Source organism: Schistocerca cancellata, chromosome 2 (genome assembly GCF_023864275.1).
Source record: "Schistocerca cancellata isolate TAMUIC-IGC-003103 chromosome 2, iqSchCanc2.1, whole genome shotgun sequence".
Taxonomy (NCBI): domain Eukaryota; kingdom Metazoa; phylum Arthropoda; class Insecta; order Orthoptera; family Acrididae; genus Schistocerca; species Schistocerca cancellata.
The window spans coordinates 705,638,486-705,658,332 of NC_064627.1; the positions used below are offsets into that span (position 1 = coordinate 705,638,486).

A 19,847-nucleotide genomic window follows, 5' to 3' on the forward strand; every position below is an offset into this window, starting at 1 on the left:
TGGAAGTGACAGGAAGCAAGACCCGTGAAGCAGTGAGATGATCCAACTCCCATTTGACCTGATCACGAAGGGCCACAGGAATGGGCCGAGCCCGAAAAACCTTAGGCCAAGCAGTTGGTTTGAGAGTGATATGAGCTTCACAGTCGTTCGCACAGCCTAACCCAGGGGAAAAAAGGGACGAAAATGTCGTCGACAAGGAATCCAATTCAGCATAAGGAATAGCATCAGAGACGATATTGACAGAGTCATCTATGGAGAACCCAAAAACGCGAAAGGCATCGAAACCAAAAAGATTCTCCGTGTTACTAGGCTCGACCACAAATATGGGAACAGTGCGAACGACAGATTTGTAAGATACCTCAGCATCAAATTGTCCCAAGAGAGAAATCTTCTGTTTATTGTAAGTCCGTAATTGTCTAGTGCCAGGTGACAGGATTGGAGAACCCAACTGAAGATACGTCTGAGAATTGATGATAGTGGCAGCAGAACCAGTATCCACCTGCATGCGAACATCTCAACCAAGTATTTGGACAGTGAGAAATAACTTCCATGAAAGGGAAGAAGTAGAATTGACAGACAACACAGAATCAGAATCAGTGCCATGTTCATGAACATCATGTATGCCGTCGGATTTGCAAACGGATGACACATGGCCCATTTTTTTTTTTGCATTTGTGACACACGGCCCAACGTTGTGGACAATCCTCTTGTGAATCTTTCATAAAACACCGCGGACATGAAGGAAGTTGCTGTGCGTTTTGCTGCAGCTTCTTAGAAGTTTGTTTACGGTTAGGCCAAGGCTGCGCTTGGGAGCGTACTGTGGCCACATCGGCCTGTGGGGACACGCCACACACTTTGTCAACAGCGCACAGAAGTTGTATTTCCCCAACGTCACCCCATGCCTCTATTTGCACTCCAGCGGTGCGAGAAATTTCAAAAGACTGAGCGATGGAGAGGACTTCATCTAGAGTCGGATTTGCCAACTGAAGGGCACGTTGCCTAACTTCTTCGTCGGGACCAGATAATAGCATTCCGTACCATGGAATCAGTGTAGGATTCTTTCTGAACGTCAGTAACAAACTGACACTTTCTACTGAGGCCGTGAAGTTCAGCAGCCCAAGCGCGATATGATTGATTCGTTTTTTTTTGACAATGATAAAAGGCAACACGAGAAGCTATCACATGTGTTTGCTTTTGAAAATAGACGGACAGAAGTGAGCACATTGGAGCAAAGGACAAAGATGCAGGATCTTTCAAAGGAGCCAATTGCGACAACAACCGATACATTTGAGGTGAAATCCATGAAAGGAACAAAGACTTACATGTTTGGTCGTCCGCGACATGAAATGCCAAGAAGTGCTGTCGAAGACGTTATTCGTAATCAGACCAGTCTTCCTCCGTCTCGTCGTAAGGAGGAAAAGGAGGTAGAGACGACGACGAGAGATGCCCTGCATTTGATGCCACGACAAAATCACAAGTCGCATTTGTGAGAAGCGTTTGCTGTTGTATGAGACCTTGCAATAGTTGCTCTAAAGTAGCCATGGAAACACGTGGGTCAACGATGAAAAAGAAAAATTCACTACCTCGTCGCCAGTTGTTATAACTTCAAGTTGAACAAATATATTTCAAGGACGACGCAATACATGAAAGTCACAGATCAAGTAAACAGAGTAAGACATGTGTACACTTTAACAGTCAAATCATAACTGAGTCCGAGTCTAGCGGCCACTGGCTGGCTGGCCGCTTAGGTGGTGCTGCTGCTGCTGCTGCATGGCTGGTGGAGTGCTGCATGTAGAGGACGCGCGTAACTGCCCGGCGGCACTTTGAAAGATCGGCGAGTGACAACAAGCATACCACTTCCACACCAGCAACAAGAAACCAGTTATGCAAAATACTGAGGGTACTAAAAAGGCAACCACACCAAACCCAAGAGCATCACAAAATACAGCAGATAGCATGCCAAAATGCAAATCACAGCCAACATTGCTGCTGCAAGAGAATTATCCAGTGGACAGTAAAAAATATAAAATGGCAAGTCCAATGTCACGAACCATCCAAAATTAGTTTTGATTGATGAATCTGAAGAGGACCCAACTGTGGGTGAAATGGTTTATTAAGAGTGTTGGAGGGACCAACAAGTTCTTTCATTTTACCTGCAACAGCCATACAACTGCAATCTTGGCAGCAAGAAGAGAAGGCAAACTCACTGATAAAATGGCTCTCATACTGCAACAGAACCTGAGCAGGTTATGGTTTCTCTTGAAGGAGTTAAGACTCTTCTGTGTCTTCAAGAGACGAACTTTAAGGGACCTGAGAATATAGTATTATGGTGGTTACAACCTCCACAGAAACGAAGAATTCAATGGCTAGAGAGCTAAAGATAATGTAGATATATTCGTCAGTGATGAATACCACTGCTCACCTCTTCTCAACACCAATTTGCAAGCAGTTGCTGTAGTAGTACATATGCCATATAGGCTTGCACTTACTCTTTATATCTACCTCCAAATGATATAGTTCCTGAGGCTAATATTGATTTCCTTGCACAGTTCTCCTGTCCTATGCTCCTTTTCAGAGATGTTAATGCACATAATTTGCAGTGGGCATCAATGACCACCTGCCCCTGGGTCAGGCTGTTGAATATCTCATCTTTTCAGAATCATTATGTCTTCTGAACATGGAGCAGAGCACACACTTCAGCATTGCTATGGGGTCATTTTCTGCCAAAGATGTCCTGCCCTAGCTGATATTGCTCAGTGGGAGGTGGTCAGCAGTTAGCACCACATCCCCATATGGATACATATGGAAGAGCAAAGAATGCAGAAAGTAAGCCACCAAAATAGCTGCTCAGAAAGGCAAATTGGATGCTGTACAGTCAACTGGCTGTGTTTGAACATTAAGACAGTATCCAGAAATAGCTGTATCACATTACAACAGTGATCCACGAAGCTGCTGATGCAGCCATTCCCAGCTTTTTTGATGGTCTAGGAACACTGCCTATGCTGTGGCGGTGTGAAAAATGCTTCTCTACAGTCAGTGTCAGGTGGCACTGGCATTGTGCAGGTTCAAATGCCAACCAACTGCAGAGAACCTCTCAGTTCTTCGCATGATGAGGGCCAATTGTCACCATACTACTAAGGAGCAAGAAGAAGTAATGAAAGGGATTCCTGAATTCTTTAAGCCATTCTACCAGTTCAGAACAAGAATGCAAAATCACCAGAAGGATATCTCAAAGACAAAGTAGGTCACCAATGGCAGCTGTAATTTATGTATTTATTTATGGTTTGTCCCGTAGATCAAGTCAGTACAATGGCTTGTACAACTGATATGGGATAAGTCAATACAAATATACAGTTTACAGGACTCTAAAATAGTAAACAAGAATACAGAAGAAAGATTATTTTACATTACCTACAAAATTATGTTACTTAAAGTTACAGCTTTACAGAGAATTGTTACATGATGTGACAAAATTGACTTAACAACATTCAGCTTTGATACATTATCATGCACTAAGACAATTTTGATTCCAAATATTCCTGGATGGTATAAAAGCAGTCTTTTATTAAAAGAGATTTCACTGTCTTTGAATTTATTTATTTCTTGGATTTCTTGTATAAAAGTTGGAAGATGATTATATAATTTTATTCCCATGCACTTGACACCATCACTGTACAGTTTCGATGAGTGGGGAAGTATTCTTAGGGAGGTTTTTAATCTTGTGTCATAATCGTGGTAATCCATATTTTTGCTAATTTTGTTGATCCTTTTTTGGTAAAGAATAATAATTCTAGTATGTATTGGCATGGGAGGGGCAAAATATTTAGTTTCTTAAATAATGGTTTACTAGTGTCTCTTTGTGTTTTGAACATAATTGTTCTGACTATCTTCTTTTGCAGTTTGAATATCTTAATTGTTTCAGAATTTTGGCCCCAGAAGATGATTCTGTAGTTAAGTACAGAGTGAAAGAGTGCATGGTACATTGTGATTAGGGTACTTGTGTTACGGACATTCCTTATTGATCTAATCATGAAGTATACTTTACTAAGTTTTGTGCTGGTAAGGTCAATGTGCCTTTTCCATGTGAGCGTATCAGTAATAGTGACCCCCAAAAATTTTATTTCATTTTCAAGTTTAACATTATTTTTTTCCAGTGATATAGTTGGTAGTAATGGATTTCTGTTTTGGGCAGTGTGAAAGGTTATTCCAATTGTCTTTTTTGCATTAAGCAGCAGCCTGTTACTTTGGAGCCATCGACTTATTTGATCTGTGGTTCTATCTATATTAGATTGGAGAATTTGTTCGGGCGCAGATATGAGTATAGAGGTGTCGTCAGCAAATAAAAGGGTTTTTGTGTTTGGTAGGCTGTGAGGAAGGTCATTTATGAAAGTAAGAACAGCAAGGGGCCCAGGACGGAGCCTTGGCAAGCGCCTTGCTTTATGGTATGTATGGAGGAATGTAATGGAGGAGGTGTGTCTCCAAACAATACACAAAGCACAGAGACATTGCACAGGCAATGGCACTGCATTTCACCACAACTACCTGTACTGCCAGTCTTAATCCAGCACCGTGTCATAACCATCTGAACATAGAAATTGGTGGGTTGGACTTCATGTCCAGTAACATTTGAGTCCTATAACTGCCCCTGGGTACTGGAGTCAGAACTGTCTGAGACTTGTGATACTGCTCCCAAATCATGATAAGACTGAGCACAACATGCTACAACAACTCAGCGAAAAATTCAAAGAAATTCTTCTATAACATTTTCAATACAATATGGCATGCAAGACTGCATTCAACTCATGGAGGGAGGCACTTTCATCCATCTCCTCAAAACAGGGAAGGACCAAACAAGCCCTAGTAGTTATTGAAGTGAAGTGTCACATTAAATAGGTGTGTAGGAAAGATACCTGGTAGGCATTTTTTTTTTTTAGATAAGGCATATGGTCCTACTTGGAGGCACAATACTCTGAGACAGCTGTATCAATGGCATGCATTTCCTAGGAAGGCCACCTATACTCATATTGTCCTTCCTATCACAACATTTTTTAAAAATATACTGATTTGGTGAAGTTCTACCTGACAGATTTGAGCAGAAGAATGGTGTCCGTCAACTTGGGACCATAAGTATAATTTTGTTCTAAGTTGCTATTAATAATATAACATCTGCAGTAAGAAGCCCAATGCATTGTTGCTTATTTATGAATGATTTTGCATTTTTTTGTTCCTTTCGCAATCCTGTTACAGCAAACTATCAGTTGCGACTTCCCATCAAAAGATTGGAAGAGTGGGCTGTTCGTACTGATTTTAGATTTTCTGCAGATAAGTGTGTGTGTGTGTGTGTGTGTGTGTGTGTGTGTGTGTGTGTGTGTGTGTGTGTGTTAATTTTAACCTTTCTCATTGCCACTTTAACGTAAATAACCTGCAAATGAGGGACACAGTTTTAAATGTCAAAGATTCGATGAGATTTCTGGCCCTCGCATATGATTCAAAATAATTGTTGCTAAGACACCTAAGGGACCTAAAAGCAAGGTTGCTCTAGGTGCTAAACATTTTAAAGTGGTCTTGGGCAGCTGACAAGGCACGTCTGCTCCAGTTTAGTAAAGCTTTTGGATGATCCTGGCTAGATTGGGAAGCACAATTTGTGGGTCAGCGAGATCTAGTTATCTCAAGATATAAAACTGTTAAGGCTTATCTCAAGGTACTTGACCCTATCCACTATGAAGGGATTAGGGTGGCCACAGGTGGCCCACACCTTGCATCTGTGGTGAGGCAGGGAAGCTGCCATGTGCCACCTGGCAACAACTTCTTATAGTGTGCCATGTTTACAGGTTCTCTACTGTTCCAGCTTCACTGCTAAACTGTTGCTTGCCCTCCTATGAAAGCAGGTTTTACAAATTGTCTGTGAGCAGCAAGGTTGTTTGATATTTGTGCAAAGCTTCATCTTGTGGCACTTGGTGTAGGTCAAATACAAACACTGATTCACGGTTGGGGACAACGGTCATCTTGGCTGCTGAAGAGACCCAAAATAATTTTAGACTTTTTACAGTACAGGAGAGGCAGCACTTGTGTGTGTATTTTTAATTCAATATCTAATGTAATTTTAAATGAGCACCACAACTGTGTAGTTATATTAACAAATGAGTCTATGCAGTGAGAATCTCTTAGCTGCTTAATTCTTTTCCCAGAACATGTGCTCAAGCTTTGTTTACTACACGAATTTATGAATTTACTGTCTGTGATGCAGAGTTGTATCCAATCTTGAGGGCACTGGAGCAGATGGGACATATCCATGCTGAGAAATTCCTGGTGTGCTCTATCTATCTAAGTGCCCTGTAGTCTATTCGGTGAATGTACCCAGCAGACAAATATGTTCAGGACTCTTTTGTCTGCTTGCAAAGGCTGAGAAATGAGATGGCATTTGGCTGGTAGCAGGGCACAAGGGAATTTCGGAAAATGAATTGGCATATGTGTCAGCCAACGAAGTAAGTATTCTAAATCGGGTGTCACAGTGCACTACCCCTTTACGGGGTACATCTCACTGTTGCATCAGTAGGTAGAAGAATGGCTGGAAGTGACAGACAGTAAGTTGTGGTCAGTAAAACCAACTAGTAGGCATACCTCCTTCCTGCCACTTAGGCTTTGTGAATCTCTCCTTACTCATCTTTGATGGAGCTGTCCAAAGAAGCATGGCTTTCTGCTCCAGCAACAGGACCCTCCAATGTGTGGAGCTTGTGGCTTATAGATTACAGTATGCCATATTTATCTGTATGTGTTTTATATTCAAACAAGAGGGCAGAGGTTTGATCTAACCTTTATTCTAGCTAACCATGAGATGAATGTGGTATGATTTTTACATTTTTTGAGGTGTCATACTTGCTCCCTAAACTTTTTGGGAGCAGTTTTTACTGTGCTACCAGTATTGGTAACCCATGCTGGTTTTTTGTAAGTGATCCACCAGCCACACTTTTCTGAGTTTTTCTTTAACTTTTATCGTATAGTTTAGAATCTTAATAACACAATTTAACATTGACTGAGTTGATTGGTTATGAATGATTAGGTGAATGTGAGTAAAAATGGGAAAGAATTATTGTAATTTTAAGTGAAATGGTTTAATCTAACTTCTAGAACTTGCACAAGAAGATAAGGAAAGATAAGAAAGAGGAAAGAAAGTAAGACCTGCAAGTGTTAGAGGGATATGAAAGGTGTCATTAGGGAATGTGTCTTCCATCATACACCAGACTTGTATTAAAGGGTGGTGTTTCTGCGAAACATTTGGTAGCCCACGATTTAAAAAGTACTGCCACTGGTAGTGGTGCACTCTCATGCAGTGAAATTTGTACAGTAAGGAAGTTTAAGAAGAAAATAATTTCCAGCAAAGTCATCTCTCTAAAAACCAACAAATCAATAGTTTAGCTTTATTGAACAAAAGTGATTACATCATGAAAGTACAGCAGTTCTGACTTTCAATATCTATACAAAGATCCAACCTGCAGCTTTCAGTGAACAAGTCAAAACCACAGTCATATTTAAAAGTATTATATCAGAAATGAACAGCTTTATGCTTGTTAATATGAATCTTGTGGGTCCTGGATTATAGGGCATGCCTGTATTACATTAAGATGGCATTTGAGTACCTCCAGTATATAATTCTTTTCTGTTTCTTGCTTCCAAGAGATCTAGATTATGTTGTCAAAAAAACTTTAATCCCTAAATTTGGCATCAGAAATTCCATAGCTCTATTGGTAAAATTAATGATATACAAATCCCACCCAATTCTAAACTAACATCATTTGACATCAGTTGTTCATTTACAAATGTACCAACTAATGAGTATATAAACATATTGATTGCGTTTTGGACAAATCAAAAGCAAATCATGTAGGATTATGTGACTTAATCATTGCTACGGAAATATTTCCAGTTTTAGAACTTGAGTTCCCCTCTTAGCCCTATGCTGTCTCAAATTGTAATGGACAGTTTTGTGCAAATTTTCGTACAGCAAGAATCAATGAGTTGCAAAATTGAATATGGGATCAGATGTGTGGATGCTTTGCTGTGCTCGTGGATTGGTACCACTAGACAATTGGATACATTCTTACAACATTTAAACTCCCAGCGTAAGAAAATGTTGGTTCACAATGGAGCTGGGATGCCCTCCTAATTTCTTGGACCTTAATATAGACATTAGCACATGGAGACACTAATTTAGTGTTTTCAAAGAAACCATAGCTACAGATATGGTAATCCCTGCAAGCTTCCCAGCACCAACACAGTTACAAACATGCAGCTTTCCATTCTATTGTGTATCAGCTTATATCTGTTCCATTATCTGCCTTTCAAACAGAACTACAGACTCTCAGACTTACCACTTCCAGTGATGGCTATGACTCCGCCCTGATTGATAACATACCATGAAAAAATAAAATGTGTAAATGTACACTACCCAAAAGGAAACAGTCAATACTTATAAAAACTGGTGCATCATTTCAAATGTTGGCAAAATTTCAGATAATCTAGCTTTTTGTAATACTGGTAGCATATAAAAAAAATTGTTCATAGTAAAGACAAATTCCGACCCTTGGCATGGAGTGGTGTGTATAAAATCACATGCAAGCACAGTGGAAATGTATGTGTTGGTCAGTCAGGCAGAGCTGTGGCTGTTATGTTATCTGAATGTGAGAGAAACTGGAAATTAAGAAAGAAAGATTCAACCTTTGTAACCATCTTATAATGGAATAACAACCACGTGATGTAGATTGTGAATTTTTACATTCTTTTCAGAAAACCAGAAAGACAACCCTGTTGGAAATCAAGAATCATATGACACAAAATATCAGCTTAGTACAAACTGAGGAAACATGATTTCTTTATTTTCTTTATCCCCCCCCTCTCCCTGTTAAATTAACTTTTAGTTGTACAAATATTAGATTACAATTGTAAATTCAACTTTGTTTTCATCTGCTATTAAATGTGTCTTCATACAAAAGTGTTACTTTTCCTGTTTTAGTTAAATGCAACTATTTGTGTTTGCAAAAAAATATTCTATGTAAGCACTGTACATGTCATCAATTTTCTATCTTCTGTACATGATATCTGTGTAAATCACATGCTATTTTATCTGTTTTTGTGACAGTCATTTTCCACATGATAGTGATGTAAGAAGCCGAGATCTGGTTCATGACTGAATAAATATAAATTTTCAGGACATTAAGAAGTGTTTCCTGTTTAATATTGTCATCATATTCTGGCACGCACTGATGGAAAATTCAGTTAATGTATAGTTTTTTTGTGGTCTTCACTGAAAAATAGTAGATGGTGAGACCTTTAATGCATTACTTTGAAGAATAGTTTGAGTATTGTCTTAGTTTCATTTATATTGTTTTAAAGTTTCAAATTTCACACTGATTCACTCCCAGTTTGTTTCAACCTTTATTTCAGACTGTGAATGAAAATTCTCTCAAACAACTTAATTCATACCTCGAATTGCTGCAGCAAAAGCGACCAACAAGGCCAGCAACACTTACTTTTTATCTGAGGTCTCAGAGTCCTAGTTATGACAACACTGTAAAAGGTATGATCTTAGTTTTAGATCTTTACTTTTAAGGTACTTTCACTTTGCCAATGATGCTTGTAACAGAGTAAAGAAATAAAAAAATAATGAGAAAATACAGTTTGAAGTTCACAGTAAGGAACTTGTTTAAAAGACCAGTCATTATAATTTCAAGATTCCATAATTCTCATAACTTTGTATATTGAAAATATATTGTTTTCAACAGAAGCCAAATGTTGCTTAAAATTTGAATTCTCACCCAAAAGTGTAAATACTGAGTGAATATGAACTAGACCTGGTAAAGACTTACACACTTGATATTTTTGGGTTAGTACATTGAGTTATTTTGAGAGTTGTATTCATGATGTGCAACATTAAGTGCTATTTTACATGGAATTTGAGAAAAATAATAAACAATCACCCGAGAGAGTAATTTTGATAGGGGTGCACTGCTCAGGGTTCATTAATATTTCAAATTAATCCTGTCTGTTTCAGCAGTGAGTGGCACTCGAAATTGTGACATTTGTTTTCCACTCCTATATTGGGCCCCATCCGACCCAATTTTTTGTAGATCTCACATGCTCCATTCTTGAATTTGACAGCAGTAGGCATCAGTGCTGCATAGTGCATAGTACTGCCATCTAGGCAAATCTGTGTTGACTTGGTTTCGAACTGTAGCAGTTGTGTTGAGAGAAATGTTGTAATTATTACTTTTAATTTAGTAGGTGCAAAATGACTAGTTATTCACATACAGTTCTTCATCAGGAAGAGATTGTAGCACTCTTATAAGACTGTCTAAGTGAAAACAAGAATGACAATGATTTTGATGATTACAGTGATTTATTTGTAAACAATTTGAGTGAAGTGATGATAAAAACAGTCACCCATGAAGTGTGTTTCAAAAAATACTACACAATGAAAAGTTTTGCATTGTAATCCTTATGTAAATATATTTGAATGCAAGTGCACTTTTTGTTGTTATGAACACCCTAATTGTTGGTCAGTGGCCACATTGTTTCCACAAAAAGATTCACATAATTCTGTGTGGTGTGCCTGCCATGCAGGCGGCAGCAATAAAATGAGAGCACCCAGAGATACCCTGTGTCTGCATTATGAACTGCAAAGGGTCAACACTTTCTTTGTCAAAAATGTAATGGTTTGGTTAAAAACACATACTCTTCTGAGTGACTGCATTAACAGTTAGTATAAAGAGGTAACTATTCTGTTTCTATGACCTAGAAAAGGCCTTTGACATGGTGCCAAGAGAAGTTCTGTGGAAGATCATATTTTGGCTGCCTGGAACACTTTGTTGGACTGATTCAAACCCACTATGATAACAAGTGTGGGCAAATACTATGCAAGAATGAAACATCTAATAAGTTACCCATTACTGATGGGCTCAAATGAAGATGTGTCCTTGTGCCAATACTGTTTACCCTGTACCTCACAGCAATCTTTTATGAAATGTCTGCAACTACAGGCATAGAACTTAATATATGTATTTAATGGAGGACTGTGCAACCTGCCTATACTCCATTCTAAGAGGTTCACAAGTCTCAGCCAGGTAACTGAACTGCAATATGCAGATGGTAGTGTTTATCTAGCTCATACACCCACAGATCAGCATCTGTGTGTAAATTGTTTCAGTAGTACATAGTGGTTTGGCCTGAACATTAACATCCCAAAACCAAAGGTACTCACACAGCCAGCTCCAGAAACTGCCTTTCTCTGTTTCAATAGTTCTGTTTCCATCACACTTTTGGAACAAGTGGGTTGTTTCCCCTATCTAGGAAGTATATTGTCAACTAACTGATCATCCTGAATCTGTATGAACGTCTTATCCCCTCCAAGTCCAAGACTAGCAGTAATTAACAATATTTCAACTGTTCTTCTTTTTTCCACTACAATAATCAAAATTATAAAACAGCACATCATTAAAATGACAAATGTTGTAAACATCAACTCTGTAGCTGTGTTTAAGAAAGATATAGTAAATTTAAATTATCAATATTTTCGGTTAAGAGCACCAGATCATCATTTCCTCCACACAAAACACTAAATTCACCACTGATCACGCTCTCCTGCTCTGAATTTGGGCTAAGCGGCTCGCTAGTATTTTCGGACCCATACGAACTGGCCAACTGCTTAATATTAGCGACTTCTATTGTTGGCAATTGAACTACAGAATCATACATAATCTCGCTATGAGCACAGGTACTTAGCTTTGTCGTGGAGGATCCTTCTGCCATGGTATTGCTGTCGATGTTGCAGTTGAAGCCAACACTGAAGATCTCGTAGCCTCTACTATGGTACTCCAACCGCCGCTGTGTGATGAATCACCATTGAAGATGCTGCTGCTGGCTGGAACCATGTGCTTTCGATGTTGCCTCTCCTTCCACGTTACTTTTTTATCATTCCTAACCACTGCTGAAACTCTGTGCACACAACAGAATGTAATTAACTGTGAGAATTACAATTGTAATTTCACAACTATTAAAGAAACCTAATATTCAGTCCTGAACCGATCTCACATTTAACTTTTTCGAGAGGTCCTGCCTATTGAAATTCAGGTAATACTTTTGGAAACAATTTGCAGATTTCAAATCCAATTTTAAAACTTTCCAGAGTTCATATTCTGCAACTAACACTTTACAAAATCCAATACTGTTCCAACACTTTGCAAGATTCTTACCCCTCAACTAACAGTTTCCAAGTTCCTGTGCTGAATGAGCCCCCAATTGCAAGCTAACACCCGAAAGATGTTCGGGCTCGCATGCGGTTCCTCTTCGTCAAAATGTCTTGGCTCAAACTCATCTCGAGGTTGAACCGCATGTGTCACATTACATGCCCTAAATTAGACACCTGTGACAATTTTGTTAAATTGTCTGGCTGATGGCAAGTTTTTGAAATACAAAGTTAACATAACATATAACAACAGTGATGATAATATCGGGAACTAAATTAATGACCTATTAATGATGTAGGCTACACAGTTGTGATTTGGTTAGAATAATGTTTATTCAGAAAGCAAACTAATAGTGAGAGTGGTCATATTCAGAATTACTATTATCCTCTAGCGCATATCCATTTGACACAGTTCAATCAATTACAATCTCATCGCGAATTACAAGTTCGGTATTCCGCCTCATTAACTGTGCGAAAAGTTAGGAGTTCACACCAGGCACGCGGTTACTCACCGCTCAGAGTCTAAGTCCCATGATACCAAACAACACGAAATTTCCTAAGTTGTTTCACTTCCTAGCTGCCTAAAAACCAATTGCCCACTTTCACGTCTGCATCCAAACTGTACCCCATGGTGTCTCCAGCCAAACTGTCCGCTTTTGTGTCTGGCCCAGTACTATTCCTCTGCTTGTCCCTGGCTGTGTTTCCTGCATGCTGAATATCCTTGCTCAACTGACTAGGGCAGTTCCCTTTCCTGAAGCCGTTCATTTGATTGGCTACAGCTTATTCTACATTATTTTACATTTTAACATATTTAAATAATCAAAGGTTGACCACTTTCACGTTCTAAATAAAGTAACAATAATTTCCATTGTTAAATTCTTTTACATAAAACCAATACAATTTCCTTCTTAACTTTGAATGTCACAGCCAGTAGCCTTGCAGCAATGTGCTTTCTGATAAATAAATAAAGAACAAAGTAATTATTAAGTACTAAACTTTACAACAAATATTCTATTACATAATGTTTCAATAAGGTGTCAAGCTGTCATAGTTCAATGTGTTTTGTGTGGAGGAAATGATGATCTGGTGCTCTTAACCGAAAATACTGATAATTTAAATTTACTATATCTTTTAAACAAATAAAACTACAGAGTTGACGTTTACAATGTTTATCATTTTAATGATGTGCTTCTATATGGAATGTCGATCGCTAAGATTGACCAAAGTGTTCAGATTTTAGCATTCAGGTCTTTGTTGCAAAACTTGTTAATTTTACTTTGACAGTAAATCCTAAACTGTTATAGATCTGATCAATATTCAAGTTTTATTTGGATCACCATGAAAATTTATGGAGGATGGGAGATTAAAATTACTGTGGCTTCATTCCCTGCATTACTACAGAATTAAATACACTCCTGGAAATTGAAATAAGAACACCGTGAATTCATTGTCCCAGGAAGGGGAAACTTTATTGACACATTCCTGGGGTCAGATACATCACATGATCACACTGACAGAACCACAGGCACATAGACACAGGCAACAGAGCATGCACAATGTCGGCACTAGTACAGTGTATATCCACCTTTCGCAGCAATGCAGGCTGCTATTCTCCCATGGAGACGATCGTAGAGATGCTGGATGTAGTCCTGTGGAACGGCTTGCCATGCCATTTCCACCTGGCGCCTCAGTTGGACCAGCGTTCGTGTTGGACGTGCAGACCGCGTGAGACGACGCTTCATCCAGTCCCAAACATGCTCAATGGGGGACAGATCCGGAGATCTTGCTGGCCAGGGTAGTTGACTTACACCTTCTAGAGCACGTTGGGTGGCACGGGATACATGCGGACGTGCATTGTCCTGTTGGAACAGCAAGTTCCCTTGCCGGTCTAGGAATGGTAGAACGATGGGTTCGATGACGGTTTGGATGTACCGTGCACTATTCAGTGTCCCCTCGACGATCACCAGTGGTGTACGGCCAGTGTAGGAGATTGCTCCCCACACCATGGTGCCGGGTGTTGGCCCTGTGTGCCTCGGTCGTATGCAGTCCTGATTGTGGCGCTCACCTGCACGGCGCCAAACACGCATACGACCATCATTGGCACCAAGGCAGAAGCGACTCTCATCGCTGAAGACGACATGTCTCCATTCGTCCCTCCATTCACGCCTGTCGCGACACCACTGGAGGCGGGCTGCACGATGTTGGGGCGTGAGCGGAAGACGGCCTAACGGTGTGCGGGACCGTAGCCCAGCTTCATGGAGACGGTTGCGAATGGTCCTCGCCGATACCCCAGGAGCAACAGTGTCCCTAATTTGCTGGGAAGTGGCGGTGCGGTCCCCTACGGCACTGCGTAGGATCCTACGGTCTTGGCGTGCAGCCGTGCGTCGCTGCAGTCCGGTCCCAGGTCGACGGGCACGTGCACCTTCAGTCGACCACTGGCGACAACATCGATGTACTGTGGAGACCTCACGCCCCACGTGTTGAGCAATTTGGCGGTACGTCCACCCGGCCTCCCACATGCCCACTATACGCCCTCGCTCAAAGTCCGTCAACTGCACATACGGTTCACGTCCACGCTGTCGCGGCATGCTACCAGTGTTAAAGACTGCGATGGAGCTCCGTATGCCACGGCAAACTGGCTGACACTGACGGCGGCGGTGCACAAATGCTGCGCAGCTAGTGCCATTCGACGGCCAACTCCGCGGTTCCTGGTGTGTCCGCTGTGCCGTGCGTGTGATCATTGCTTGTACAGCCCTCTCGCAGTGTCCGGAGCAAGTATGGTGAGTCTGACACACCGGTGTCAATGTGTTCTTTTTTCCATTTCCAGGAGTGTAGTTTCCATAAATGTTTCCCTTTATGGCCAGTCTTAGGTCCGCCTTATTTAACACTGCTACATCTCCTTGGCCACAAAGGGCTTCTACTGGGTTTCCCTATGACATAGGCTCTCATCTGTCTAACTCGTACACTACAGCGCTTAGGCCTCATTCAGCACAATAACGATTTCCCCATCTCATAATGAAGATGTTCGTTTCACAATTCCTGAAGGCTGACCCTTCGGCCATATATTTAAATGAGAGCGAAATGCTCATCAACTCACAAGTACCACATCTCAAATGCTTTCAGTATCGTCTTTTCCAGTTTACCTACAGTCTATGTTTCACTACCACACAATGCTGTGTTCCAAACATACATTCTCAGAAATTTCCTCATCAGTTTAAGGTCTATGTTTGATACTAATAGACTTCTCTTGACCACAAACAGCATTTTTGCCAGTGCTAGTCTGTCCTTGCTCTGACCATCATAGGTTATTTTGGTAGCTAGCATAATTCTTAACTTCATTTATCTCATGATCCCCAATCCTGATGTTAAGCTTCTCACTGTTCTCATTTCTGCTACTTCTCATTGTTTTTGTTTTTCCTCGATTTATTTTCAATCCGTATTCTGTACCCATTAGAAAGTTTATTCCATTCAACAGATCCTGTAATTCTTTTTCATTTTCAGTGAGGATAGTGATGTCATCAGTGAATGTTATCATTGATATCCTTTGATGACCTGGAATTTAATTCCACTCTTGAACCTCTCTTTTATTTCCATCATTGCTTTTTCTACTATGTATAGTAGGGACATCCCTTTGTTATGCCCTTTTTAATCTGAGCACTCTGTTCTTGGTCTTCCCCTCTTATTGTTCCAAATGCCTCTCACACATATTGCGTATTACCCATCTTTCCCTGTAGCCTACCCCTATCTTTCTCAAAATTTTGAGCATCTTGCACCATTTCACACTGTCAAATACTTTTTCCAAGTCAATAAATCCTCTGAATGTGTCTTGATTTTTCTTTAGTCTTGCTTCCATTATCAGCTGCAACACCAGAATTGCTTCTCTGGTGCCTTTACCTGCCTTAAAGCCAAACTGATTGTCATCCAGCACATATTCAATTTTCTTTTCCATTCTTCTATATATTATTCATGTCAGCAATGCAGATGCATGAGCTGATAAGCTGATTGTGCAATAATTCTGCACTTGTTGGCTCTTGCAATGTTCAGAATTGTGTGGGTGATGTTTTTCCGACAGTCTGATGGTGTATCGCCAGACTCACACATTTTACACACCAATATGAATAGTCATTTTGTTGCTGCTTCCCACAATGATTTTAGAAATTCTGATGAAATGTTATCTATCTCCTCTGCCTTATTCGATTTTTGGTCTTCCAAAGCTCTTTTAAATTTTGATTCTAATACTGATTCCCCTGTCTCTTCTATATCGACTCTTGTTCCTTCTTGTATCACTTCATCAGATGAGTCTTTCCTCTCATAGATGCCTTCAGTGCAGTCTTTTCACCTGTCCGCTCTCTCCTTTGCATTTAACAGTGGCATTTCCATTTCACTCTTAATGCTACCACCCTTGCATTTAATTTAGCTGAAAGTTGTTTTGATTTTTCTGTATACTGAGTCCAACAATAATTTCTTTCTTAATTTCTTCACATTTTTCATGCAGCCATTTCACCTTAGCTTCACTGCAATTCCTGTTTATTTCATTCCTAAGTGACTTTTATTTCTGTATTCCTGAAGTCCCCTAACCATTTTTACACTTTCTCTCTTCATCAATCAACAGAATTACTTCTGTTACTCATGGTTTCCTCACAGTTTCCTTCTTAGTACCTATGCTCTTGTTTCCAACTTGTATGACAGGTACCAAGATCTATAGTTTATATGTTGCAATGTGACACATTCATCAGTGCAGCCTGCAGTTGGTGGCATTGCCCCTTTATATCAATCGCTATATGAGCCATTGCTGGTAAACTATCCATACAGTATGTAGCAGTTGTGGCACTGATGTTGTTCACTGAAACCCATGCACATCCAGCAGTTTTGATAATACACTCAATTTTTCCTCAGAGACTGACTGGGTTGTTATGGTTAATACCCTTAATTCTTCTTCTTCTTCTTCTTCCTGCATTGCAGCTGGTGTTCTGGTCTAGTGGTGCAGCATTTAGCTAGAATGTGGAAGGTTGTGGGATCAAATCCTGGTTGAGTCAACTTTAAGAAGAGCAGTGCATTTTGTTATGGAATCATTTAGCCAGTGCAAGTGTGTTACTGAGATGCTCAACAAACTCCATTGGGAATCATTACAAGAGAGGCATTCTGTGTCACTGAGAGGTTTACTACTGAAATTTTAAAAAAGTACTTTCCATGAAGATTTGGACAACGTATTACTTTCTACCACATACATCTGACATAATGATCATGAAGAGAAAACTTGAGAAAATATAGCTAATACAGAGACTTACCAACAATCATTCTTCCTACTCGCCATTCACAAATGGAATGAGGTAGGGTGGGATCAGTTAGTTGTACTATAAGTATATACCGCTAGATGCCTTTAGGTGGCTTGTGGAGTATAATGTAGATGTAGGTGTGTTTGACATTTGTCTTCTATGTTCCTTTGGTTTAAATGATTGATGTTTCCACCTTTTCCTCAGTTCTGTGGAACATAAGTAGAGTTTCCTGTCTGACTCTAGTTCTGAGTGTTACATAGATTGTTCCACTCATGTAATGAAATATTTCTGGTTTCTTCAATATGTCCATTTCTGCCATGAGTGAGATAGTATTTCTTGAAAAGTTCATTGAGTTTACTCTTTATATTTTCTCATAATTTATTATTATTATGCCAAGAATTGGCTCCTAGACCCTGAAAACCACCGTTTTTGTTCTCTTTTAAGATACTAATAGTTTATATAACTTAACCATTATGAATAAAGTATGAGCAGCTGTCTGATGTGTGTTCTCACTATTGGCAGTCATGGTTTGATCATCAGCAAAGGTAATTCAGTTGCTGAAGTCGTTTGCATACCTATTGCCTAAGCATATATATTTAAAAAAATTATATATATATTAAAAAAAATTGGAGACAAGCTGCATCCTTGGCATTTTATGGTCCTGCTTTCTACTACCTTTATTACATGCAGAGTTTCTGATGAAACAGGAACCTCCTAAAACGTTGATCGTGCTTATTATGATGTTCCATAAACTCAGACAAAGAATAGAAGCAGTGGTCAAGCAAGAACTGTTTTAACTTTATTTTAAATGCATTTAATGTTGGTATGCATTTTAGGTAAGAAGGCATATGGTTATATAACATAGCACTAGAATGATACACTCCTCTTTTGCATAAGTTTGTATTTACTGTGTTCCTGTGAAGGTTCATCTTCTGTCTAGTTTCATATGTTTGTATATCATAGTTGTGTTTGAAGAGATTTTCCTTTTTTAAGATGCTCTCTTTTGTGAAAATTAGTATTTCATATATATGCAAGCAAGGTAGTGGCAATATTTTCAGAGTTTTAAAAATGGGTCTACAGGAATCCTTACATTTAGCTTTTTTATCACCCTGATAATCTTTTTCTGTATTTTAAATGTTTTTGTAGTATTTGTGGACTTCCCCCCAAAAAATTATTCCATACATAAGTAGCGACTGTATGCTGCAATGATACATTGTCAGCACTTATGAGCAGCTTGTATTTTGAGTGAGGATCCTAACAGCATATACTAGTGAATTAAGTCTCTTATTTAAATTGTTTAGGTGTACGTCCCACTTCAGATCTGCCTGAACATGTACGCCTAGAAATTTTGTATGACTGACCATCAACACATTTTTTCCCTCGATAGTGAAAACAGGGTTTGCAGGATGGAGGCTTTGTGTGGTATGAAAGTTAACTGCCACAGTTTTTACAGAATTTATGACGAGCCTATTGGTCTTGAATCAGTGTGTTAAGGTACGCATAACTGATACTGCAGCCTCCTGCAGATTTTCCTCATTCTGTGATTTAATTAGAATATTAGTGTCATCTGCAAACAGTACAGTGGTTCCATCATGTATTTTACTAGCCAAGTCATTTACATACAGCAGAAATAGGACAGGTCCTAGAACTGACCCTTGTGGGACTCCATACTTGATTTTCTGCCCATCACTGTAAAACCTAGAAATTTTTTGTGTTTCACTATCTTTGTGTTTTATTTCTGTAATCTGCTGACGATTGCTGAGGTATGACTGGATCCACTTTTGACACTGGCCTCTAATTCCATAATTACTTAATTTACACAAGAGAATGCCATGATCAGTTACGCCAAAGGCTTTACTTAGCTCCAGAAATATCCCATATACATGCTGTTAATCATCCACTGCTTTTGATACTTCATTTAAGAAGCCAAAAATTGCTGACTGAGTTGACTTTCCAGCTCTAAAACCATGTTGGTAGTCACTTATCAGCCTCTCTTCATTTACAAAAACTGTTAATCTTCTAAGGATCATTTTTTCCATAATTTTGCTGAAGCCTGACAAAACTGAAACTGGTCTATAATTAGCAATATCATTTTTTGTACCCTTCTTATGCAAAGATGTTACTTTGCAGTTTTTAGATTATTTGGAAATACACCACTCTCAAAAGATGAATTTACTATGTCTGTTAGTGGTTCCACAATAAATGTTGCACTAGCTTTGATAATAGCATCTGGTATCTCATCAACACCCTCTAAATTTTTGTTAGGTAATTCTTTTAGGATTCTTGACAGTTCCTCAGGTGTTGCTGCATACAGGAATGATGTGTTTGAATGA

The 19,847-nt window shown here is 39.4% G+C and overlaps 1 protein-coding gene across 1 annotated transcript in view; it reads left to right on the forward strand.

Moving 5' to 3' along the window:
* Positions 1-19,847, forward strand: part of LOC126162499 (T-cell activation inhibitor, mitochondrial-like) — a 318,261-nt gene that overhangs the window by 52,706 nt on the left and 245,708 nt on the right. The window contains exon 3 of the mRNA XM_049919047.1: positions 9,442-9,574. Coding sequence (XP_049775004.1) covers positions 9,442-9,574 — 133 coding nt within the window. The remainder of the gene's footprint in view (positions 1-9,441; positions 9,575-19,847) is intronic.